Source organism: Salmo trutta, chromosome 32 (assembly GCF_901001165.1).
Source record: "Salmo trutta chromosome 32, fSalTru1.1, whole genome shotgun sequence".
Classification (NCBI taxonomy): Eukaryota; Metazoa; Chordata; class Actinopteri; order Salmoniformes; family Salmonidae; genus Salmo; species Salmo trutta.
Window position 1 is genome coordinate 15,132,067 of NC_042988.1, and position 26,571 is coordinate 15,158,637.

Consider the following 26,571-nt stretch of genomic DNA (forward strand, 5'->3'; position numbering starts at 1 on the left):
TTAAACAGATGAATAGTTCCATATAATCCTCACATGTTTCACACGTAACGTATAATATGTAGCCTACGGCAGGTGACCATATGATCCAATGTCTCATTATTATTATTTTACTTTTATTATGACTTATTTATTGTATATATATATATATATAGCTTTTTTTACGCTCGTCTGTTACTGTCACTTTGTCATTGTTGTCATATCTTTTCACTTTTGTTCTGAATGTTCTTAATTGGCAAGTGCAACGACAAAAAAAGATACATGGTTCCAATCGTTTTTCCACTAGGGAAATTTAGAAACTATTAAAATAAGGGCTGTGTTTTGTGTAGGCTTACCTCGGTGTGACGTTCTGATAACCATGTAACTCTCTCTCAGATAAGGTGACTTTTATCAATATATTCAGCTCTATTTTCTCTCAGATCTGAAAAAAAGAAGCTAATTAGCATTAAAGTAGACATCATGCAAGACTACAAATCCCAGCAAGCTCCTGCACGTCATCTCTAGCTGACAACTTTGCTAACAGGTATTGTGTCCATTTAAAACTTGCACAAGACCATTCACAGAATTGTCCATTTAAAGAAATGTAGCCAATTTAATCATTACCACAGTTAGCTAACATTAGATAGTTAATCCAGAGAGTCTTACTTTTGCTTCGATTCGACAGTCTCCCCCAGATCATGGCATTTGCAGTTCTTTATGACAGCCACATTAGCAGCTAATTAGCGTTTCATTTTTGGGGGGTAATATATTGATTAAAGTAACCTTGTCCTAGAGAGATTTACACTTATCAAAATGTCCCGCCAGGGTAAGCCTACATGAAACACAGCCCTTATTTTAAGTGTCCCCTATGGGATAAATGAATCATGGAAAAACAATTAACTATTTCCCTGTTTGACCACTAGCCTTTATGGGTATTATGACTCATACTGTATTTTTTTATTTAACCTTTACTTAACTAGGCAAGTCAGTTAAGAACAAATTCTTATTTACAATGACGGTGTATCCCGGCCAAACTCTAACTCGGACGGCGCTGGGCCAATTGTGCGCCGCCCTATGGGACTCCCAATCACGGCCGGTTATGATACAGCCTGGAATCGAACCAGGGTCTGTAGTGACACCTCTAGCACAGATGCAGTGCCATAGACCGCTGTGCCACTCGGGTGGTACTGTATAGAAATCCCCTATCACACTTGTAGGCAATGTCATCGGGTCTAATAGTCCAGACTGTGCACATACATCCTGTCAAAGGCACTCCTTCAATATAAAGTTGTTTTTTTTTACGTAAATTAACTTGTCAGTTTGTCACTTTCATGAGATTGGAGTAAAAACAAGTTCCACTACTTCAGACATGGGCTCGAATCTAGGTTGTGCCTTCAGATTTCAAGAAAATGTACAACTAAGGAAGAATGTTTCACTTTTCTCATTGACTTCTCAAACCCCAGCCTGGTCTGCTTGGTCTGTTTCGCAAGCGTTCCTGGACGTCTCGCGATGTTGCACCTCTGGGTTTAGAAACTCTGTGGCACAACGTTGTAGAACGTTCTGATAGAAACACATCGAGGAACTCTTTGGTCAATCAATCTAACACTAAAGTTTCAGTAGCCTATGATGCACCAAATATGTTCTAGTTCCCCGTTCTGGTTGCTGGTTGTACCCTCCTAAACACAATCCAGGTTTTGTGAACAAACCTTGTTTGTGAAGGGATCATCTGTATGTGCTAGAAATGAAGTAATGTGATTATTGTCATCATAATGTTTAGCAGCTACTATAAGGCTTATTAATGCATCACTATTCATTTCCACACAGAATGCAATATTTATGTAGGAAAATACTCTCGAGTAATTACCAAAAATATTGTCATAAACTAATATTTTGCACATAGCCAGAAGATTCCAACCCTACTATTACACTTTTTTACAGTGAGCTGCACTGGGGATGGAAAGCCATCATGGTTAAATTAAGACAGCTGACCCAGCATAAGATATGGGTCGGAAAACGTACCTAAATGTAGGCATAGGGTATAGAGAGAAATAGTAATGGTGTCTTTTTGTAGGCATTAACTCCGCCGTGGTCCGTTGGACAAAGCCTATTAGGAAAATCAACGGCGTTTTTGTGGGGGTTTTGGATGAATGGCAAAAACAAGGTCTGTGGTAAACACAGGCTTAGGAGATCTTATATATTTTGTTCTATGAGATAATCTTCATAAGCTAACGTCACATTTTGTAAATGTTTAAGAATTTGTTATAAAAAAAAGCACAAATGCTTCATAATTCGTAAAAGTCATGTTAGCGGACTGCTATTATCGTATAGAACAAAACGAATAAGATCTCCTAAGCCAGTGTTCACCTCAGACCTTATTTTCTGTGTTTATTTCAAGACCCTAATCTTTCCCCACTCATTTTTGAGTGGCGCAGTGGTCTAAAACACTGCATCTCAGTGCAAGAGGCGTCACTGCAGTACCTGGTTCGAATCCAGGCTGCATCACATCCGGCCGTGATTGGGAGTCCAATACAAATCCCAGCGTCATCCGGGTTTAGCCAGGGTAGACCGTCATTGTAAATAAGAATTTGTTCTTAACTGACTTGCCTAGTTAAATAAAGAAAATCCCATTGGGATGGCTGAATGAACCACAGGTAACTAATTTCCGGGTTTTAGGACTACAAGCTGGCGAGCTCTACTAGCACTGAACTCCAAATGTTACCTTTATCCAAACTGATACATCGAGAAGACTGAAATACTGCTTGTTTCTTTCTCTCGAAAAACTGCCCTTTTCGCCCTCATGCTAACTAGCAGTAGCCACCGAAGCCATTTTGGGATGACTGTACAATCAGTTATTTTGTTGTTCAACGCGATGTGCCATTCCATGATGGCTGCTGTGACAACTTCTAGTTAGCATGAGGTCTGTAGAGGGCAGTTTTCAGAAGAAAACAAAAAATATTTTAATCCTCTGGTTGTATCAGTTTGGATGAAGATCAAATTTGGAATACAGTAACATATCCCATCCCTGTATTAAGGCACGTTTTCTGACTCATATCTCAAGCCAACTCTGCAGTGTCTTAAATAAACTATGATGGCATTCCGACCCCAGTGCTGCTCAGTGTAAACAAGCATAATGGTAGGGTCGAAATCTTTTCGATACATTCAGTCCCTAACTTTGGATGTACTGTCTCTTTAAACGCATAGCTGTCAAACGCTTTGCCTGAAAGTCATGATTAAAATCTTAAATTATCATATAATTTGTACCAACATACGCTGTACCTTGCATTTTCTGCAAAATATAATACATTCATCGTATTAGTTGTGACACCACATAGTTCTCACAGAAAATTCAATGTTTAATGTTTTTGTCTTGTTTGTTCTTGTTATTAAATAGCTGTCTCATAATACATTTTTGATGGTAGCAAATTTGATTACGTACACTCTTAACAAGCAACACCTTGTAGAGAACTAATTGTCATATTTAGTAATTAGCGCTAATTGTTTTCAGGCACTAGCAAGTAATCAGGTCTTATTTAGCCTAGGCTAAATTTCGGGGGGGGGGGGGGGTGGTGGTGGTGGTGTCAGGAGGGAAACTTCACTAGCCTAGCTAGATTTGTCTCGAGTTAGATTTAAAAAAAATAATAATAATAAAAAAATTGGGCTACCCGAGTGTTCTTTTAAAAATATAGCTAGTGATTTTTATCACACTGAAGGTAAGTCTTTGTCGCCTACTAAGAATGTATTGTTTTTTATCCGTAGTCGGTGTAAATTTGTGGGTTTTTTTTGGTTTGGTTTATGAGCTAACACTAGAAAGCTTGCTAACTTGCTACTGTTAGCTAGGCTAATGTAGTTGGCTGGCTAACGAACTACGCTATCCAGACGGAAGACAAACACCTGCATTTACGTCAATCTTAAACGTCACGGCATGTTCTTTTCTCGGCTGGATATATGTATTTAAAAGGTTAAGGCATCCTAAACTGGACTTCTATGTAGCTAACCTAGCCTCGAAATGTGACGGCTGCGCACTCTTGTTGCACACTTGTTTAGCGGCTTTTCGTGCCAGAATTGCGCAGAGTTGCATTTTCGCTTTGTACAACAGAAAGACTGCAATTGTATCTACTGTTCTACAAGTTATCCAATCAATATATACTTTATGGGGCATGTGTGTCAACAAAATAAGCTGCTATAGCTAACATGTTAGTTTGCTACATTTGCAACCAGCGTTACCTGTTAATGCTTCTTTGTACCATTCCGCTGAGAGATAACTTAAACATCCAACAGATATCTCGGTTGTGAGAATTGAATTCCTTTAGCTCAAGGCCTAAGTTTACCCTGTCATTAAATTCTAGGTCTCTCAATCTTGTCAGCATATTGATAGTGGCACATTCAAAAAATTTGTTGCGTTAGTCTGGTATGAACCTTCAATACTATAGCCACAGATGGCACAGTGAGACAGCTATTACACTGAATTTTTAAATACGAAGCATCGCTTGGCGTTTCCTCTCACTACCAAATAGGGTAGTGAGAGGAAGTCCACTGGCGCGTAGTGGGAGAAGATGCTGCGAAATCGATTTTGGTCTATATTCAGCACATTTTCTCATCGATGAAACACTTGATCTCAAAACAGTTTCTGTTCCCAAAACTAGAATCTGTTTTGAACAGAGTGGATTAAGTTCAGTAGACTTTAGCCCTTGCCAAAGTTTTTTAAATCGCTTTGTTTAGTAGTGCAAAGTCGAATTGAGTTATTGCACATGCTCATCTCAGAGTAGGCGCTCCCTAACGGAAATATTCAGATGTATGCTAGAACTGGCCAATAGGATCTCGCTAGCTTGTGCTTGGCTCTGCCCACCACCTTGCTTGTTCTGCCCACTATGACTCATCTGTTCCCATTAGAATTGACAGTGTTGTCCATCTTGGTTCAGTTATTAAAATATTTGCTATAGCTTTTCTACACCAGGGGCCCCAGTTACATACACTAACCAGGCTTCCCAGATGTGAAGTAAAATATTTTCACCAGTGTATGAATCCACCAGATTATTCAGTTTTTGTTTGGTCTTTAGATTGTTTAATGCAGTCAATGCTTACATTACACTCAGAGAAAAATGGGCTCCGAAAGGGTTCTTAGGCTGTCACCATAGGGGAACCCTTTTGGATTCCAGGTTCAACCTCGATCCAAAAGGGTTTCTGCAAAGGCTTCTCCTATGGGGACAGTTGAAGTACCAGATTGCACCTTTCCTAAAAGTGTAGGAGAACTTAAAGCCTACCTGAATGGAAGTCAGTTGTACCTTTTACTACACACATATATGAGCAACAAGCTGCATTACAAGGATGTTGAAAACAATATGAAAGAATGAGTTCATATTTAACACATTTAGACTAGGTCTCTGGTTGCGCCCCTTGGCACCTGTGGATGTGACCTAGTTGAAGTGGTTGCAGCATTGAGCTTTCTGAGCACCACATTTGGCTGTGCTGTTATCCAGAGACTAGTAACATAGAGTGCCAGAGAGAAACGAAAAACACCTGAACTGATCTGTGGGCAGAACTTGTGCCTCACATATGCATTGTTTATTTCAATAGAACTGTACACCATTGTTGATCCCTTTTTCCCAGTTGATCTGAATGTTTTTGATTTAGGGAGTCATGTCTGGTATAGCCTTAAGTCGTCTTGCACAAGAAAGAAAGGCCTGGAGAAAAGACCATCCTTTTGTGAGTATCAAGGGACTTGGGTGGAAGCCATTTTCATGTCAACAGTGCCTTTGCGTAGAAGCCTAGCTGCTTCTTTAAGGGCATGTGTCATTTTGGAAGACCTGTTTGTGGAAATGTGTTTTCTGGATCGTCTATTCCACATAACATTTTACACTATGCCAAGCAGAGCTGTACTGCCCTGGCCTGGTTGAATAAACTTTATTGATCCCAAATGGGAAATTGGATTTGTCACCAGCATAACTCTTACAGGGGGACAATACATCTGAACACGTACTGCATGGCTGTTGGAACAAATAAAATGGCCTACATTACAGGTGACTGAGCCGTTAACAGGGCAGCGCTGCCAACTAAACACATTGAGTTACGCATCCATAGAGGGTCGGGGGCTAAGGGTTGATTCTGGGCAGGGCTGTAGTTGGCAAGTTCATGGAGTTGGACAATTTAATGTGTTGAACAATATCTCTTCTCTCTCCCTAGGGGTTTGTTGCTGTGCCAACAAAAAACCCAGATGGAACAATGAACTTGATGAATTGGGAGTGTGCCATCCCTGGAAAGAAGGGGGTAAGTCGCTCTCTGGAGTGAGCGCTGAACTTTCTCTGTATATGTATTGTAGGTACCACTATGTTCAAACTGGAGGAAGCAATCCCTCCTGTGCAGCATAATAAGTTGGCACTGTATGGTATTTTTCAACTGGACAGCAGATTTTGCTTTAATAACAGCTAAGCAGGGTATTAATTGGTTGTAGGAGATATTAAATACACTGAGGTGCTGGTACTAACATCTATATAGTAGCTGGATGACCAATGAACCAATGTTAATTGATTACCACAGTTGTGCAACATTCTCACTGCTTCACTATGAGTAACTCTACAGTTACTGAAGGAGTGTTGACCAAATTTCTGTATTTCTTCCACAGACCCCATGGGAGGGGGGCTTGTTCAAACTCCGAATGCTTTTCAAGGATGACTATCCTTCTTCACCTCCCAAGTGTATGTTTTCTCTTTAAAAAAAAAAATCTGTATAATTTCTGGGTAACAGGTAACAGTTAAGTACCTTACTGTGGGTGAATAATGTGTCGCCATAGAGATCCAGCATTTACAATGTTACACTGATTAGCAAGATGGTGGCCCTATAACAAGAAAAATGCAAACTTTCAAAGGTCATGCCCCTCACCCCGTATTACATAGTCATGAAATTCGCTACATGGGTCCCTCATAAGGAACTAATTTGCCTCTGGGACCCATAAGGTCCGCCATTGAGAAATTTGTGAAACACCTAAGGTGCTACTCTTATGTCACCGAATGACTGATCTCCATGAAACTTGATATGGCACCTATGGCCAAAGGTCTCAACGCAATATTTTCCAGACTAGTACCTAAAACATGGCCACTATTGATGGCCCAGCGTTGGCTGTCATTGTAAATATACCTTTTTTTTTTTTCTTAATTGACTTTTCTAGTTTAAAAAAAAAAATTTACCGATGTGATCTGGCACATAAATGCATATCAGTCAAGCATGTTCATTGTAACTACATTTGGTAAGCATATTGCAAACACTGTCAATACTCAACATATGCAAGAGCATTCATATTGACCACATGGTGGCTCTATAATGGGCACATGTTTTTATTGCTGTCTGACTCAATGATGAAATGTGGCACACATGCACAGGGATGAGTCTAGCTAACCGACGCAATATTTAACACCACGGGACCCATTTGACTCCATGGGTGAGTGCGTCTTGACAAATGGATCTGTCATTTACAAAATTAGTGATTGCCCCAAGGGGGCGTTGCATTATTAGTGGGGGACGACATGTTTACTCTTGCCTTGTTTTCAATTAAAATGGCCAACAAACAAAAATAGCTTCTTAGCGAAGAGCAATTTCTCAAGAAAGAATTTTGCTAGGACTGGTGTGAGTGGGTAGGGGGAAAACAGAAAACCAGCTCTTTGAACTCTCCTTATTGGTCTATTAACACATTTTACCAGGCAAGCTGAAACTACATCCCACCAAAACAGGCTGCAATTTCAGTCTCTTTTCAAACCGCTCTTATACTAAAAGGGCATTATCAGAATGTTCAGTATTATTCCAACCTCAGTGTGGATAGAGGGAGATATCTATTGAAAATCACTGTTTAATGAACTGCAAATAAGTGCCATCTGGAATTTTCTCCATATTGTGCTAATAATTATATTTTCTCTGCTTTTGGCAGGCAAATTTGAGCCCCCTTTGTTCCATCCAAATGTATATCCCTCTGGTACAGTCTGTCTATCGATTTTAGAGGAGGACAAAGACTGGAGGCCAGCCATCACTATCAAACAAGTAAGCGCTTTCATCCAAGACCCCTTCTCTGGTTTTAGCTTCTTCTTTGCCTATAACCCTAGGAATAGTAATATACACTCCCCTCCAGTATGTATTTGGACAGTGAAGCTAATATAAAACATTTGCCTGTGTACTCCAGCATTTTGGGTTTGAGATCAAATGTTTCATATGAGGTGATGGTACAGAATGTCACATTTTGAGTCTATTTTCATACAGAGCTGTTTTAATAATTTAGAAATGAATGCACTTTATGCATCTAGTATGTATGTATGTATGTATCTTTTCCAAAAATGCAGAGAAAGATACAGAAATAATACAGATGTGTTAATAAATGCACAATGAGTAACGAAAACTTGGCTATACACATGGGGTACCAGTAGAGTCGATGTGCAGGTGTACGAGGTAATTGCCATGGTGCATTCACCTTGACTTTGTCAATTTGTTACATTACAGCCTTATTCTAGATCAGTGGTTCTTAACCTGGGTTCGATCGAACCCCAGGGGTTCGGTGAGTCAGTCTCAGGGGTTCGGCGGAGGTCAAGACACACACCCGACTCATATGATTCGTGATGACACGCCCCGCTTGGCCATCATTGGCTGCAGGTGATCACGCAACATCGCTTGGCCTATCTGTGCTGCAGGGAATTTGGCGCGCTCAGTAGTCGAATTGTGACTGTCGTGATGGTACGTCGTGTGATTTCTTTCTTAATATTTTAATCCCTTCATACTAACTATGTCGAGCAAAAAAAGAAAGTGGTCGGACGAATATGTACAATATGGATTCACATGTATAACGGAACGTGATGAGAGTCAGCGTCCTAACTGCATGATTTGCAATGCCAAGTTGAGCAATTCTAGTCTAGCACCGGCAAAACTAAGAGAACACTTCCTTAAGCTGCATGGAGATGGACAATACAAGAACACAACGCTCGCTGAATTCAAGGTGAAGAGAGCCAGATTCGATGAAAAGGCTACTCTGCCTGTTCTCGGCTTTGTACCCATCAACAAACCGATCCTCACAGCATCTTGCCAAGGTGAAGCCGCGCATTTCTGAACTGGTCTCTGAAAGGCAACAGCAGAAGTCACACTGATTTGCAGTAAATATTCATTATTATGTTTTTGTTTTTGTGTGAAAATCATGTTTTAATGGTTTTGTTCTTTAAACACTGATGTTGATGCACGGTTCATTTTGTGCACCAGTAAAATATATACCTATGTTTTGAATTTTATTTTTCCAATTAAGAAGGGTTCGGTGAATGCGCATATGAAACTGGTGGGGGTCAGTACCTCCAACAAGGTTAAGAACCACTGTTCTAGATTGATGATATTTTTAAAAATCAATTTTAAACACAATACCACAATGACAAAACACAACAGGTTTTTAGGAATGTTTGCAAATTTATACCAAAAGAACTGATATCTTATTTACTTACGTATTCAGACCCTTTGTTATGAGACTTGAAGTTAAGCTCCGGCGTATCCTGTTTCCTTGAGCTGTTTCCACAACTTGGAGTCCACCTGTAATACATTCAATTGATTGGACATGATTTGGAAAAGCACACAACTGTCTATATAAGGTCCCATGGTTGACAGTGCATGTCAGAGCAAAAACTAATCCATGAGGTCGAAGGAATTGTCCGTAGAGCACCGAGACAAGATTCTATCAAGGCACAGATCTAGGGAAGGGTACCAAAAATGTGTGCAGCATTGAAGGTTCCCAAGAACAGTGGCTTCCATCATTCTTAAAAGGAAGAGGTGTTTGGAATGACTAAGACGTTTACTAGAGTTGGCCAAACTGTGCAATCGGGGGTGAAGGGTCTTTGTCAGGGAAGTGCCCAAAAACCTGATGGTCAGTCTGACAGAGCTCCAGAGTCCCTCTGTGGGAGAACCTTCCAGAAGGACAGCCATCTCCATCTCTGCAGCACTCCACCAATCAGGCCTTTATGGTATAGTGGCCAGACGGAAGCAACTCCTCACATGACAGCCTGCTTGGAGTTTACCAAAAGGCACCTAAAGACTCTCAGACCATGAGAAACAAGATTTTCTGGTCTGATGATACCTGCCACCATCCCTACAGAGAAGCATTGTGGTGGCAGCATCATGCTGTGGGGATGTCATTCAGCGACAGGGTCTGGGAGACTAGTCAGGTTCGAGGCAAAGATGAACGGAGCAAAGTACAGAGATCCTTGATGAAAACCTACTCCTGAGTGCTCAGGACCTCGGACTGGGGCAAAGGTTCACCTTCCAACAGGACAATGATTCTAAGCACACAGCCAAGACAAGGCAGGGGTGGCTTCGGGACAATGTCCTTGAGTGGCCCAGCCAGAGCCCGGACTTGAACCCGATCAAAATTCTCTGGAGAGACCTGAAAATGGCTGTGCAGTGATGCTCCCCATCCATCCTGACAGAGCATGAGAGGATCTGCAGTGAAGAATGGGAGAAACTCCCCAAATACAGTGGTGCCAAGCTTGCATCGTCATACCCAAAAAGACTCAAGGCTGTAATCACTGCCAAAGGTGCTTCAAGAAAGTTTCATATTTGAAAATGAGTTAGCAAAAATTTCTAAACCTGTTTTTGCTTTGTCATTAAACAGTATTGTGTGTGTACTTTGGGGGGGGGGGGGGTGTAACTATTAATACATTTTAGATTAAGGCTGTAAGATGACCAGGAATTTGAAGCTCTTGACCCGCTCCCCTACAGACCTGTCGACGTGAATGGGGGTGTGCTAGGCCCTCATTTCCTGTAGTCCACGATCAGCTCCTTTTTCTTGCCGACGTTAAAGGGGAGGTTGTTGTCTTGGCACCACACTGCCAGGTCTCTGAACTCCTATAGGCCTGATCACAGACAACGATGACAGCCTATCACCATTATGTTGTCAGCAAACCTAATGATTGATTGTAGTTGTGAGCTGAGGGGCACCTGTTTTGACGCTCAGCGTGACTGTTTCCTACCCTCACCACTTAGGGGCGACCTGTAAGGAAGTCCAGGATCCAGTTGCAGAGGGAGGTATTCAGTCCCAGGGACGTTAGTTTAGTGATGAGCTTGGTGGGCACTATGGCGTTGAATGCTGAGCTGTAGTCAATGAACAGCATTCTCACAAACTCAGCAAAAAAAAGAAACTTCCTCACTGTCAACTGTTTATTTTCAGCAAATTTAAAATGTGTTAATATTTTTATGAACATAAGATTCAACAGACATAAGCTGAACAAGTTCCACAGACATGGAATGTGTCCTTGAATGAAGGGGGGGGGTCAAAATCATAAGTCAGTCAGTATCTGGTGTGGCCACCAGCTGCATTAACTACTGCAGTGCATCTCCTCATGGACTGCACCAGATTTGCCAGTTCTTGCTGTGAGATTTTACCCCACTCTTCCACCAAGGCACCTGCAAGTTCCCAGACATTTCTGGGGGGAATGGCCCTAGCCCTCAACCTCCAATCCAACAGGTCCCAGACATGCTCAATGGGATTGAGATCCAGGCTCTTCGCTGGCCATGGCAGGACACTGACATTCCTGGCTTGCAGGAATTCACGCACAGAACGAGCAGTATGGCTGGTGGCATTGTCATGCTGGAGGGTCATGTCAGGCTGAGCCTGCAGGAAGGGTACCACATGAGGGAGGAGGATGTCGTCCCTGTAACGCACAGCATTGAGATTGCCTGCAATGACGAGCTCAGTCCGATGATGCTGTGACACACCGCCCCAGACCATGAAGGACCCTCCACCTCAGAATCGATCCTGCTTCAGAGTACAGGCCTCGGTGTAACGCTCATTCCTTCGACAATTAACGTGAATCCGACCGTCACCCCTGGTGAGACAAAACCGCGACTCGTCAGTGAAGAGCACTTTGTGCCAGTCCTGTCTGGTCCAGCAACGGTGGGTTTGTGCCCATTGGCAACGTTGTTGCCGGTGATATCTGAGGACCTGCCTTACAACAGGCCTACGAGCCCTTAGTCCAGCCTCTCTCAGCCTATTGCGGACAGTCTGAGCACTGATGGAGGGGTTGTGTGTTCCTGGTGTAACTCGGGCAGTTGTTGTTGCCATCCTGTACCTGTCCCGCAGGTGTGATGTTCGGCTGTACCGATCATGTGCAGGTGTTACACGTGGTCTGCCACTGCAAGGACGATGGGCTGTCCGTCCTGTCGCGCTGGCTTAGGTGACTCTCAGTGCAGGCATTGCAATTTATTGCCCTGGCCACATCTGCAGTCCTCATGCCTCCTTGCAGCATGCCTAAGGCACGCTCACACAGATGAGCAGGGACCCTGGGCATCTTTCTTTTGATGTTTTTCAGAGTCAGTAGAAAGGCCTCTTTAGTGTCCTAAGTTTTCATAACTGTGACCTTAATTGCCTACCGTCTGAAAGCTGTTAGTGTCTTAACGACCGTTCCACAGGTGCATGTTCATTAATTGTTTATGATTCATTGAACAAGCATGGGGAACAGTGTTTAAACCCTTTACAATGAAGATCTGTGAAGTTATTTGGATTTTTATGAATTCTTTGAAAGACAGGGACGTTTCTTTTTTTTGCTGAGTTCGTGTTCCTCTTGTCCAGATGGGAGAAGGCTGTGTGGAGCGCAATGGAGTGCCTCATCTGATCTTTTGGGGTGGTGAGTTGGTTTGGGTCCAGGCTGTCTGGCCTGATAGTGTGAGCCATAACCAGCCCTTCAAAGCGTTTCATGGCTACAGATGAGTGCTACAGGGTGATTGTCGTTTAGACTGGTTACCTTTTTGTTCTTGGTCACAGGGATATGGTGGTCTGCTTGAAACATGGAGGTAGTACAGACTGGGTCAGGGAGCTGAAAATGTCAGGTTAAACACTCGCCAGCTGGTCAGGGCATGCTTTGAGTATGCGTCCTGGTAATCCGTCTGGCCTTGTAAATGTTAACCTGTTTAAAGGTCTTCCTCACAACAGCTATGGAGAGCGTGATCAGCTGGCGCTCTCATCCATGTTTCAGTGTTGCTTGCCTCAAAGCAAGCATGGAATGCAGATCTCATCTGGTAGGCTTGTGTTAATGGGCAGCTTGCGGCTGAGTTTTCCTTTGTAATCTGTGATAGTTTGCAAGCCCTGCCTCAACCGACGAGCATCAGAGCCAGTGTAATAGGATTCGGTCTTAGTCCTGTATTGACGCTTTGACTGTTTGATGGTTCGTCGTGTTTGTAAGCTTCTCACCTTTCCACGGAAGGGTCATATTAGTGTAGCCCAAACTGTTAGTCTGTTACAGACAGAAGTTGGGTGATCGGCTGTACTGACTTCAGAGGAGTCCCAAGACTCTTGGGAAAAAATAAACAATCTCTAGCTTCAACTACAGATTGTATGGTTTTATTTATTTATAATGCTAATTAGTTTTCCGTGAGTGTACGGACATTGACTCTAGGGAGTTAAAGGGTAGAACGCATGACTTTTCTCATCCAAGTGTGGTCAAAGAGTAACTTAGTTGTAGTCTAGATCTGGTTACCTATAACTGCAAACATAGTTTTAGCGTTTTTACATTTAATTTCTGGATGTCTTCGGAACTACCCATGATGCACTTTCTGAACATCATATGGACAACAGCTGCTACCTAGCCATTTCCATCTGGCTAACGTTATTTACTACCCAATAGCTATAGGAGGACAGACTCATTGCAATGGCTGGAATGGAAAAATGTAACGTAATCAATCGTGTGGTTTCCATATGTTTGATACCGTTCCATTAATTCCAGTCCAGCCATTACACTGAGCATGTTCTCATATAGCTCCTCCCACCAGCCTCTGGTTGATAGCACTGCGCGTGTCAGCCAGTAGCTAACGTAGTGTTAGCAGGCTAGTAGCGCTAACAATAGCAGGCTAGTTGGCTTGCAAGCTAATTTGTAGCAATATATTCATATTGTTTACTTGTAAGTTGGCAGAAAATGTAACTGAAACCGGTAGTCATGAGTGCAATTGATTGTGGGTTACTATGCATTCCTTAGAATTCCGATCAGTTTTATGTAATAACTCAATAAAGAAGTAAGGGAATTTTTATGCATATTCTAATACAAATCCATAGGCTACATGTGGTTACCTTTTATGTTACCTACCCATTTAACCTGATCTGGGTTTCAACTCTATGAAAATGCCCTTAATGTTACAAATTTAACCAGAACATTGCACATCCACTAATGATGACAAACTTCTGGTAGCGAGCAATATAGAAAATTAACACAGGTTTCAAGCCGACCTGCTAGTGAGTAGCCAGCTAATCTTTTATATTTAAAGTCTAGCCAACTTGTAACTATTTGGTTGCTAGCAAGGTAGAAAAGTTTCATTTTTATGAATACACCTCTGTTTCCAACTGTTTGAACAGCCTGTTTAGATGTTGAAATCAAGTGACACACCTGGATAAGATGCTTATTTCTCAGAATGAGAACGGGATGCCAATTCCTTAATGTCTTTTTAATGCTCATTGCACATTTATAAAAGACTAGACAGCTAGCACAAGTCTGGCTAAAATGCTGCTAGCGGTATGTGATGCGCCACGTGACAAACTGATTTAATTTTCTACAATTTTCATTGATACTCCTGCTCTGTTCTACATTTTGGGAGTTGAGACATAAGGGTATTGTTACAAAGGATAAGTTCTCTATTACGATAAAATGGTTTCAGTGTGTTTTGTGATGGTTTGACTTTTTAATGTCTTTTTTTTGGGACAAAATGCAAGTAGCGAGTTCAAAATGCTTGTCAGAGATGAGGACCTTTTTGTCTTTGTTGTGATTGGTTGGGAGGGGTTTGGTGTCTGCAATTGGGAAGTCGCACAGAAGGAGCAAAGGAGACCAGACCCTGAAGACAAAAGCTCAAAAATGTATTCTTGCGATACAGACATTGTGCTTAAACATACATTTTATGTTGCCCAGCCCTAATGTACATCCGGTCACTGTGGGGACGATGTCATTGACGCACTTATTAATGTAGCCCGTGACTGATGTGGTAAACTACTCAGTGCCATTGGCTGAATCCCATCAATTTATCAGTCTGTGCTAGCGAAACAGTCTTGTAGCCTAGCATCCGCTTTATCGGACCACTTCTATATTGGGCTTGTCACTGGTACTTCCTGAGTATTTGCTTGTAAGCAGGAATCAGGAGGATGAAGTTGTGGTCAGATTTGCCAAATGGAGGTCGAGGGAGCACTTTGCATGCTTTTCTGTGTGGAGAGTAAAGGTGATAGAGCTTTCGCCTCTAGTTGCTCAGGTGAGATGCTGGAAGAAATTTAAATGGATTTCAGTTTCCCTGCATTAAAATCCCCAGCCACTAGGAGCGCTGCTTCTGGATGAGTGTTTTCTTGTTTTCTTATGACCCTATACAGCTCGTTGAGTGGCGGTAAATAGACAGCGAAGGAAAATATAGATGACCACCCCCTTGGTAAATAGTATGTAGAGTATCAAAGTAGTCAAAGGTTTAGTATTTGGGCCTATATTCCTTGCACACAATGAAAACATCAAGCTTGTGACTCTAACTCGTTTGATGCATTTGCATTTTGTTTTGACAAATAGGAACTGAATGGTGATTTGATGACTGGAGTAATTTTATCTCGGACAGTAGAGGTTTTTGAACACTTGTAAATTAATCCCGAGAATGCCATGATTTTAAGAAGTCATGAATAATGATTCCAGTCAGAGGCAACAACAAAACATGCTACAATCTCCAAGAACAGGAGATTATCATTTTTCAGAGGTATGATCTTTGTGCCTCTAACCTCACTTAACGTAATTCACTAATACATTTTGAAACAGTAAAACGGATATGTAGGAAAATATCCTTGAATAAAAGGTGACCTTCTGTACTGTTACCTCATTGGGCCCCCGAGTGGCGGAGCGGTCTAAGGCACTGCACTTCAGTGCTATAGGCGTCACTACAGACACCCTGGTTCGAATCCAGGCTGTAACACAACCGGCTGTGATTGGGAGTCCATAGGGCGGCGCACAATTGTCCCAGCGTCATCCGGGTTTGGCCAGTGTAGGCAGTCATTGTAAATAAGAATTTGTTCTTAACGGACTTAACGGACTTGCCTAGTTAAATAAAATGTTTCAACTGATCTCAAATCCAAAATGCTGGGCTATAGAGACTATTGTCCAAATTCATGTGGAGTGATGAGAACTGTACTTGTGTATACAGGTGACTCTTGGCTGCACTGTAAATGGCTTTGCTGCAGAGGGCAGCATGGCTTCATGGTTACTTATTAGGTGAAATTGATTTGAAGCCATGGAAGGTTGCGAACACAAATTGCCATTATACTTTGTTTTCATCCACAGATATTGTTAGGAATCCAAGAGCTCCTAAATGAACCAAATATCCAGGATCCTGCACAAGCTGAGGCATATACAATTTACTGGTAGGTCTGAGACAGATATTTTAATTAAGTGAAAGTTTTGTCAAATGACAGTCGGAATAGGATATACACAGCTGCTGGCAAAATCTTCTCATTAGCTTGTGCCCCTCCTGGTCAACATTGTTGCAAGGCTGTTAGTTGATACTTGATATTTCCAGGAAATATCCCATTCCTCATAACATGCTTCCATCTTTCATTTCAGCCAAAACAGAGTGGAATATGAAAAAAGGGTTCGAGCACAAGCCAAAAAGTTTTCTCCATAAAGCTTCAAGACTACACAAGATAGAAGAAATTGTTTTGCTGAGGATATTGTCTCTGCCCCCTTTTTGTCTGCCTCCAACTATGTCCATTGCTCACCTATTTCCTGCTGGACTGTTTTAAAACTGAATGTGTGCCATTTCTGTCCATCACCCACATACTGATGCACCCCTTTTGCTTTTTTGTTTCGGAAGTCCTGGATTTGAAGGTGGACTATGCCACCACAAAGGATTTTCTGTACTCAACTGTGGTATTTCTTTTTTCAAGAGCTCACGCTTGTCAGAAAAGACTGTACGAAATGGGAGTCACTTCTATTGATTTGTATTAATGTATTCAATGTTAGGCAAAATAATTCTATGTTCTGATAAAGATATAGAAAAACAGGCCTCAATGAATCCATTCAAAGGTAGTTTAGTGTCTCTGCATCAGACTCTGTTAAGTTGTTTTGGTCCAAATATTTAGATTTAAATAAAAGTGTTTGTACAAAGCAAGTGTTAATACATGTAGATGGACTCAGTTCCATCTTTCCCAATGCATTCTGTTGCCAGTTGAATGCCTGTTACTCTTGAAGGTGGACTTTGGGAAAAAGTAACAGCTTTAGACTGTGTACATGATCAAATCAATCATTCAAGGTCATTTTAATGGTTAAAAACAAATTGTTGAATAAGATTTATGGCTACAGAAATTATCGATTGCTTCAGCTTCTGTCCAAAAACCAAATCCTGTGACATGACAACACATACTGGATGAGTTACTGGCTAGCTTAGCTAACGAACTAGCGGCATGCATGACTAGAATGAACAACTATTTGAAAATGGAGAAAGCGTAGGAGGTGGACTATTTGTCGTGCCCAAAGTCTACCTTTTTAAAGCTGTTTCTGCACAGTAAGGATACTGGATTATAATAGGTTGTGAGTGACTGTTAGGACTGTTCAAACAAGACCATACCTAAGGGACCCTTTCAAGGGAGGATGTAACGGGTTTATAGATCCTGGCTGCCCGTGATTTATTTGGTTTTCTGAGATTTAGATTTTTTTGCACATAAGACTAAAACACCAAATCAGCTCCAAGTGATTTTAATATGAGATCTGTTCCAAAGTATTCCCACGCATAATAGAGATGTGATCGTTAGCAAGTTTTGAAATTGTTTCGTCTAATATCTGTTTGGGATTCTTGCGGTCAATTTGCAGTCTGCAAATATTTGTTATGTTCTAGTCCCCTGACCATCCGCTCAAGGAGAGCTCGTCCTGCGCTGAATCTAGTTGCACTATCCCTTTAGAGCAGGGATCGTTGAGATTTTGGCGACTAAGACATGTTATCCATGAGTTCATCTGACTAAGCAGGTAGAAAAAGGCAAAATAGCCAAAATCTCTCTCTTATCCTTTTAATCAATATAACTAGAGAATAGTAATTGACTTCTGTGTGTGCATGTCACACCTTTTCAAAGAGGGAATCCTCTTCGCGCTACGCTAACCCCATGGGCCCATATGACTGCGTTTCACATTCTGTTTACAGCTAGCAATTAACACATCATGCAAATTTCAGGTTTTGTGATGCAAATGATATCATTAGTGCAGTCACCGTCATGCACACCAGCTATACATCCTGTTTTGTGCCAGATTTGCTCAGGAACACAAATCCGTGTTGGTATTACATGACCAACATGTTTATCAGGCTGTGTGATTTGAAGTGACTCATTTCTGTCTGATTGTCATTGACAGACTGACGTGAGGACTGAGTTTTATTTCTTAGTTTCCTCTGATCCGCCTCAAATTGCTACTCTTACTGTGTATGTGAATAATAACCAAAATGAGTGTCGCTGTGTTGATGAAGAAAGCCGATGCCATAAGGTGTTCTTTGGGTTGAAGTGGCATAATTCTGTAAGTCAGATTTCTAATCAGCTCAGTTCGTCCACTAAGGCAATCACTTTCAGAAAATCTCCTTGGTGTCATAATTAATAAGCATGATACAAACCTTGATTACACCTCAGTGATAAGGTGGTGTGTTGTGTATGGCTATTGATTTAGTCAGTGTTAAGTCAATGTTCGCTACTTGTGGTGCTGTTTTGACAACCCCACATAAAAAAAACATGGGATGTGGATCAGCTCAAATAGCACAACTGAAAATAATTTCAGGGTGAGAACAAACTGGGTGAAATGGAAGAGCGTTGATGACTATCTGCAGGTTGGCTTTATGGGGTGTCATTAAACATGGATTAAAGCTAATCATTTTTTTGCCCAAAGTTATTTTCCCCTCCTTACTCCCTAAACTAGGGGGCTTGTTATTTAAAGATACTGTGCCACTGCCACTTCAAACAGTTCCAGCCAGCTGGGGCGGTGCACTAATGATGTGGCCATGGAAACGGAGCTGCCAGAGGGTCACCCTGTGTCTTATCACTAAGCATAAAACATGGACAATCCTTTGTTCCCTTCTGCAGATTTAGAGTTAGGATAGCTGACATGATGGAAGATAAACCATGGAATAAATTAATTGCATATTCATTCAAACATGCTTATTCCGTGTGGAGGAAAATTACTTTTTCGAAAACTGGTAACTGGGATGTGGGACAAGGCAGGAGAGGGAATCCTATACTAGGTTCATCAGCAAATGGAACAGAGTCACAACCTGTCCTTGACGAGTAGGTGGAGGAGGGAGTACAGGTGCTCCATCTAGCTGCAACTTCAAAGGCCTAAGAGGACCCGTTGACTGGACTGTTGCATCCTCTTTCAATGCTGTGCTTTCATTTCTAATTTCTGACTCTGAAACCCTGGAGGCCAAGTGCTGTGACAAGCCATTAAAATGTATTCCGATATAGGCACACTCCTAGAAAAAAACTGTTCCAAAAAGGTTATTTGGCTGTTCCCATAGGAGAACCCTTTTTGGGTTCCATGTAGAATCCTCTGTGGAAAGGGTTTTATATGGAACCTAAAAGGGTTCTTCAAAGAGTTATCCTATGGGGACAGCTAAAGAACCCTTTTAGGTTTTAGATAGTACTCTTAGAAAAAAGGTGCTATTGAGAGTTACTTAGGAAGAAAGGCACCTAGCAGCAGACAAACAATTACGTTTAGAGGGGCTCTTTACATGGGCAACAGTCCAATCACAGTCTAACCCTTGCTGAACCCCGAGTCTCTAATTGTCAGTGACTGGGGCAGGTCATTCATTTTCATTATTAAAGAGGAAATATTAAAATAACCAACTCATCTGTTAATGCCATTGTCTTCCCACAGTCTTCCTCACTCTTTTTTCTCTCTCTCCTTTCGCTATAGGCATGACAAACTCTTTATATGACTCCTGAGCAATAACAACTATACTGAGCAAAATATAATTGCAACATGCAACATTTTCAAAGATTTTACTGAGTTACAGTTCATATAAGGAATTCAGTCAATTGAAATAAATTAATTAGGCCCTAATCTATAGATTTCACATGACTGGGCAGGGTGCAGCCATGGGTGGGCCTGGGAGGGCATAGGCCCACCCACTTGGGAGCCAGGCCCAGCCAATCAGAATGCATTTTTCACCACGAAAGGTCTTTATTACAGACATAAATATTCCTCCATTTCATCAGCTGTCTGAGTGGCTGGTCTCAGACAATCCCACAGGTGAAGAAGCCATATGTGGAGGTCCTGGGCTAACGTGGTGACATGTGGTCTGCGTTTGTGAGGCCGGGTTGGACGCACTGCCAAATTCTCTAAAACGATGTTGGAGGCGGCTTATGGTAGAGAAATTAAGATTTAAGTATCTGGCGACAGCTCTGGTGGACATTCCTGCAGTTAGCATGCCAGTTGCACTCTCCCTCAAAACTTGAGATATCTGTGGCATTGTGTTGTGTGGCAAAACTGCACATTTTAGAGTGGCCTTTTATTGTCCCCAGCACAAGCTGCACCTGTGTAATGATCATGCTGTTTAAACAGCTTCTTGATATGCCACACATGTCAGGTGGATGGATTATCTTGGCAAAGGAGAAATGCTCACTAACAGGGATGTAAACAAATTTGTGAAAAAGATTTGAGAGAAATAAGCTTTTTGTGGGTATGGAACATTTCTGGAATGTTTTATTTCAGCTCATGAAACATGGGACCAACACTTTACATGCTGCGTTTATATTGTTGTTCAGTATAATTCCATCCACATAACATAAAAGTCAATTAAAACTCAAAAGAGCATGACAAGTGCCCTTGAATCGCCTTTCCTTCAGCAGATCAATGGATGTGAACAGCCTAATCACAAGATCCTGTTGCGCCTTGGCTTTTCCGCTGGCGCTAAATGGTTCTATTTGGGAAGTGTCCATCCCTGTGCCATGAAATGGTGCCTGCCTGGAGATTTTTTCTTCACTGGCTGTGTGTGGAATAATTGCTGCACGTGGAGAGGCACCTCACCCCAGCAGCCGCGTAATTAATATGTGTGTGCAAAAGAGAACGAGAGAGAGGAAGAGAGCGATGTGTAGTATCTGACAGGAAAGCTAAGGGTTGTTGGTGATGGTGCCTTTCACTTCCTTCATGCTGGTAATTGGGAACTAGGAAGGAGACCCTCTGAAGTTGCCATCGTGTTGTTGTTGTGTGTGAAAGAAAAACACATTTTCCTTGCTGACAATATTCTCATGTAGTTTATCACTTCTCTAAAAGAGTAATTGTGGGCCTATTGCAAAAAGTCTGATTACAATATGAAATCTTGGTTTCCTGGCTGAGGGTGATAATATGTAATACATTTAACTCAGGCTGAAGATGATCTACAATCACACTGAATAATGTGGCATACTCACTCTCAAGGCACAGGAGAGACCTTTTAACAGAGGCTTGGGGCTCCGTACACTAGTTAAAAGTCTGTAATAATCCAATTACAAAACCCCACTATGTGTGCATGGATGCCCAGACGGTTGCAGCATGGATGCCCAGACGGTTGCAGCACAGATGTCCTCAAAAGATCACCTCTGAGCAGTGCTCAGGAGGTGGTAACACCCATGCCGTGACTCAGAACCCCTGCGGGGACTCTTGGACAGCATTTGAATAAGCAGGCGAAATAGCCTCCACAATCCAGAGGGAAAAAGCTTCTGATCTGAAAACCTGTCAAAAGCTAGGAAAGAGATAGCCAGTCCTTAGATGGGTGTAGCATGTATCAGCATGTTATGGGATGTTATATCCTGCAGCCTATTCACAACAGTACACCATACAGCCCACCATCAAATAACATGGAACCCTAAAAGTCATGCTGGCAGTATTGGTGGCCATCCTTCAAGTGCATTATAGGTTCACAAGGAGGAAGCCAGCTATGGTCTTTTCTGAGCCAAAGTCTGGTTTAGTAGCAGCCCTTCCCATATTAGGCTAGAGCCAAAATACCACTCAAAAACTATCTTTTGGTATTTGTTTCATTTATTGTAAGTTTTCTTCCATATTAAGATACAACAAAAATATAAAATAAGAATAAAAAAACGAACAAACAGATGGAAATTGAACACTAAACTCGGTTTAAATAAAGGCATTAGCCCCAAAACATGGAACGTACAGTATAATCATGAGACAAGTAAACAACCATTCTAAGAGAATCCATGCAGCATGATAGCTGATAAATCAGGTTATTGGTAATTCAGGTAAGGTTCCCACACTTTGTACAACTGATCTGTTTTAGAATGTAATGTACATGTCAAATATTCCAATGGAACCAATTGAAATAGTATCTTATGCCAACCTTTAAAAGATGGGACCTTGTCAGTAATCCACTGTAAAATTATGTTTTTCCTCTCTGCGAAGGTAAGGATGTTTTACAACCTCCTCTTACCCACAGAGGTAACATGCCTACAAGGGAGACCTAACAGCAAAGAAACCGGGTCCAATTCTAGGTCTACCCCTAGAATTTGTTCAATTTCTTGAAGGACATTAGAACAGTACCTTTGTAATTTGGAAAAGGACCGTGCATATCTCCAAATGTCCTCCCACATCTCCTCGTCGAATAATAACTGACAGTTCATTCTCCCACACTGGCTTGACCCCTTGTGTGTCTATAGTAGAAAGGGGCCTTAAAGCATCATAAAATGAACTTACAGACATTTCCTTGTGAGAAAAAATGCATTCTTTCAATGACAGACATATCAGGGTTGCCAACCAAGATGGTGCTCTTCAAAATATGTCTGATTTGTAGAATGCGGAAATAATCCTGCTTTGGGAAGCTGATATTTCTCAACCATCTGCTCCAATGATAATCCAATTATAATCTTGTCAGCTAATAAATCATTTAGTCTGCCTATGCCCTTATTAAGCCAAAGGTTAAAGCTACATCCAGCCATCCTGTTACAAAATCGGGGTTGTTAAGAATCGGGGTAAAGAGCAGAGGTTAGTTTGGACCTTCCCTCAAAACGTTGGACTGATCTCCATGCTTTGAGTGTATTAAGTGTAATGGGATTATTGCAGCTATCTTTTATAGATTTGAAGCTTCTGAAAAATAAAAGATCCTGCAAGGGGTATTTTGAAAAAGAAGTCTCAATATCTAACCAAATAGAGGAGTCATCATTTGTTATCCAGTCAGTAATATGCCTTAAGTGGGGACAAGACTTATAAAACCTGATATTGGGCAGATCTAAGACCCCTATAGAACCTGGCAGCTGCAATATTGCCATCTTAAGTCTTGGCTTGTGTTTACTCCATATAAAGGAACTTAACCAGCCGTTTTAAACATTTTATTACTTTATTGGAAAATAAGACCGGGATCATTTGGATTGGGTTGTTAAGTAGTCTAGGTAAAACATTCATTTTCAAGAGGGATATTCTACCTAACCATGAAATTGGAAGAGAATTCCAGCGCTCCAGGTTAGTCCACTGATGATAATGTCCCAAAATGTTTTGCTTGTCAGCAATCGAGTTTTTAAGAAAAATAACTTTCATCAGTGGTGTGAAGTACTTAAGTAAAAATACTTTAATGTACTACTTAAGTAGTTTTTTGGGGTATCTGTACTTTACTATTTATATTTTTGACAACATTCCTAAAGAAAATATGTACTTACTCCCATACACTGTCCCTGACACCCAAAAGTACTCATTACATTTCAAATGCTCAGGCAGGACAGCATTATGGTCCAATTCATGCACCTATCAATATAACGCATTTTCATCCGTACTGCCTCTGATCTGGCGGATTCACTAAACACAAATACTGTGTTTGTAAATGATACTTTTAGACTTTTACTCAAGTACTATTTTACTGGGTGACTTTCACTTTTATGTGAGTCATTTTCTATTAAGGTATCTTTACTTTTACTCAAGTATGACAATTGAATACTTCTTCCACCACTGACTTTCAAAATACAGAAAGTGTCACAGTATGATGTGTTTTGTGTCACAGTATGATGCGGCTATGCTAAACGGAGTTGGGGGAGAAAAAACATCACCCAAGCAGGAAGCCTTTTCTGCTGTGCTGGCCAATTAAGCATTGGGTATAGGAGATTCAGAGTTCACACACATTCAGAGTTCACACACATTCTGAGTTAACAGCTCATACAGATCAATGCCTGGCATTGGGTCCCATGTGGCTCAGTTGTCTTCCTGCGGAGATGGTTGTGGGTTCGATTCCCATGGGGACCAGTATGAAAAAAAAAAAGAAAATTGAGTACATTTCCGTGTCACTCAATATTACATCCCATTGGGTGGTGGAACCTCTGATCCCCTGAGTGACAGCCATTCAAAGTGATTGTAGATTGTCTTCAGCCTGACCCTCATGACCGGGTTCATTCCCAGGGGTCTATGCTAGGATGTGTAAATTGAACTATTGAACCAATCGATAGACAGTTTGAAACATGTTTTTGAGAGACCTAGGAGTTGTTTCAAACCTGCGTCTGATTCTTGCCTCTCCTTTCGCACCACACAATTGTTGTCAATCAATCACTCACATTTATTTATAAAGCCCTTTCTACGTCAGCAGATGTCACAAAGTGCTTATACAGAAACTCAGCCTAAAACCCCAAACAGCAAGCAATGCAGATGTAGAAGCAGAGTGGCTAGGAAAATCTCCGTAGAAAGGCAGGATCCTAAGAAGGAAACCTAGAGTGGAACCAGGCTCTGAGGGATGGCCAGTCCTCTTTTGGCTGTGCCGGGTGGAGATTATAACAGTACATTGCCATTAAGGTCAGATTGTCTAGTCTACCTGAAATATATATTTTTATTCCATAGATAGTTTGTACATCGCTGAGCCTACCTTGTGTCATGCTATTTGCGTGATACATTTCGCAACACTTTTTTTTCCGTTTTTTGCTGTTCGGTTATGAGGGAACAAACTCACAGTCAATTTTATATCTCCCAATGCTTTTAATGAATGTCTTCAGTATAACTCTGTAGGATCTCACCTCTTCTCAGTAGCCTCAGTACAAGGGGCGACCTTGAGAAATGTCAAGCTTGTAAGTTGATCACCATGTTAGACCTTAATACAAATACCATAAATGTCTATTTGACATCTTCACTCAGTTGAGGTACACATTTATTTCAATATCATGAGTTTTGTAAGCTTTACCAGAATTTGTATATTTTGGATCTGGTTGGGAGGCAGACAGTTCCACCTCAATACCTGTCGTCATGTTATAGCCTATTATTTAGAATTTCCATCATTCACAGAAGGGATCATGACCTATATTCAGTCGTGGGTCAATTTTTTCTTGAGCTGATGGTCGGGGGGCCGGAACATAATTATAAATCATTTGTAGACTGCAATTTGACCCCAAGTAGCCCAAACAAATACAATATTTGACTAAAACAATAATTTCAAACCTTGCTTACATTTGTGTATAGTTACATGTTTCTCTGTATTATGCGTGGGAATACTTGGGAACAGATTTCCAACATTTAAATCACTTGGAGTTGATTTCCTGGTGTTTTACAGTCTTTTATGTCTAATAATAAAACCACTTGCAGGCCAAATTTGGCCCGTTTACAGGTTGACTTGATAATGTTTGACTTCAGGTACATATTCCATCAACTGTTCCCTGTTCCAAATAGACAATAACCTGTTGTGTTAATGCTAGTGTAGTTGGCTGAACACAAATATTCTTTATTATTGTATAATTTTTAAGCTATAGCAGATGATTATGACAGAAGACACAGGTAGAGCTAGCTAAATGTGACAGGTGGATCTACCCTCTTCTTCACAGTGTATTTCTTACATCCCTCCGCAACAGCCCGAGGCGGGGAAAGTGTTCCTTGACTTCCTGTGACTATATATGGAGACCACCGGTATAGCATGAGTGAAGAAGAAAACATCTCCAGGAAAAATGAGAGCGTTTGTCTGTGATCAAATAAAATTAATTAACGTTTATTGCGGCCGATGACTATCTCCTATCTTAAAGAGACAAACACGTATTTTTCGTCGATTTTGTTGTGCTACAACACGAACTCAAGAGACGCAAGCATAAACATACGCACATCGCAACTGTGAATGAGAAAGCTACAGGTGAGCATCATTTTTTCTTTATCTACAGCATTTCAACTTAATTTAGTTGCACGTATACCATCTGTATTCCATGTCTGTTTAAAAGATGAAAAGAGCACTTTGCATTATTGATTGTGTGCTGTTTCAATATGTGAAGATTTTGGAGGGGACATTTCATTGTTTTCATACCTGTTGATTTTAATTGTAACCAACTTGCGTGCATAATCAACCAATATTTTAATAAGTTGACAGATAAATATTTTATGCCATGGTAAAGCTTATGTGTATGAATGTCGTTTTGTTGACACTTATATGCGAGTCCTCCTTTAAGTTTATTATTCTAAGAAAAAGTTGTTTATCCATCCCCTCAGAATCCAGTAATATTAATTTCTGTTTTGTTCTGTTCTGTTTTAGTTATTCATGATGCTTTTGGTTGATCTGTTGGTTGATTATTGACCAGAAAAAAAGTAGAACAGGTGATTTCATTTCCTCAACAAGATGTTGTCTAATGGTACGCACAAATATATTATTCAGTCATTTAGTTGTAGGCTATAATTAGTCGACTAT

The 26,571-nt window shown here is 41.1% G+C and overlaps 2 protein-coding genes and 2 long non-coding RNA genes across 4 annotated transcripts in view; 3 read left to right on the plus strand and 1 right to left on the minus strand.

Moving 5' to 3' along the window:
• Positions 1–153: 153 nt before the first annotated feature.
• LOC115171193 (uncharacterized) lies at positions 154–4,274 on the minus strand. The gene is made up of 2 exons (XR_003871148.1): positions 4,201–4,274; positions 154–418 (listed from the first exon to the last, which is right to left on the minus strand). It is a non-coding gene; the product is annotated as an uncharacterized LOC115171193 (long non-coding RNA).
• LOC115171191 (SUMO-conjugating enzyme UBC9-B) lies at positions 3,534–17,088 on the plus strand. The gene is made up of 7 exons (XM_029727774.1): positions 3,534–3,686; positions 5,608–5,679; positions 6,157–6,240; positions 6,596–6,668; positions 7,892–8,001; positions 16,266–16,345; positions 16,545–17,088. The coding sequence occupies exons 2-7, from the start codon at positions 5,614–5,616 to the stop codon at positions 16,603–16,605; spliced, it is 474 nt and encodes a 157-aa protein (XP_029583634.1). The 5' UTR covers positions 3,534–3,686; positions 5,608–5,613; the 3' UTR covers positions 16,606–17,088.
• A 5-nt stretch (positions 17,089–17,093) lies between these two features.
• Positions 17,094–19,109, plus strand: LOC115171192 (uncharacterized). Its single transcript, XR_003871147.1, has 2 exons — positions 17,094–17,443; positions 18,047–19,109. It is a non-coding gene; the product is annotated as an uncharacterized LOC115171192 (long non-coding RNA).
• A 6,528-nt stretch (positions 19,110–25,637) lies between these two features.
• The window catches only part of LOC115171194 (BAI1-associated protein 3-like), a 36,271-nt gene continuing 35,337 nt past the window's right edge, over positions 25,638–26,571 (plus strand). Inside the window, exon 1 of the mRNA XM_029727775.1 lies at positions 25,638–26,025. The gene's annotated coding sequence lies outside the window, so the exon portion shown is untranslated. The remainder of the gene's footprint in view (positions 26,026–26,571) is intronic.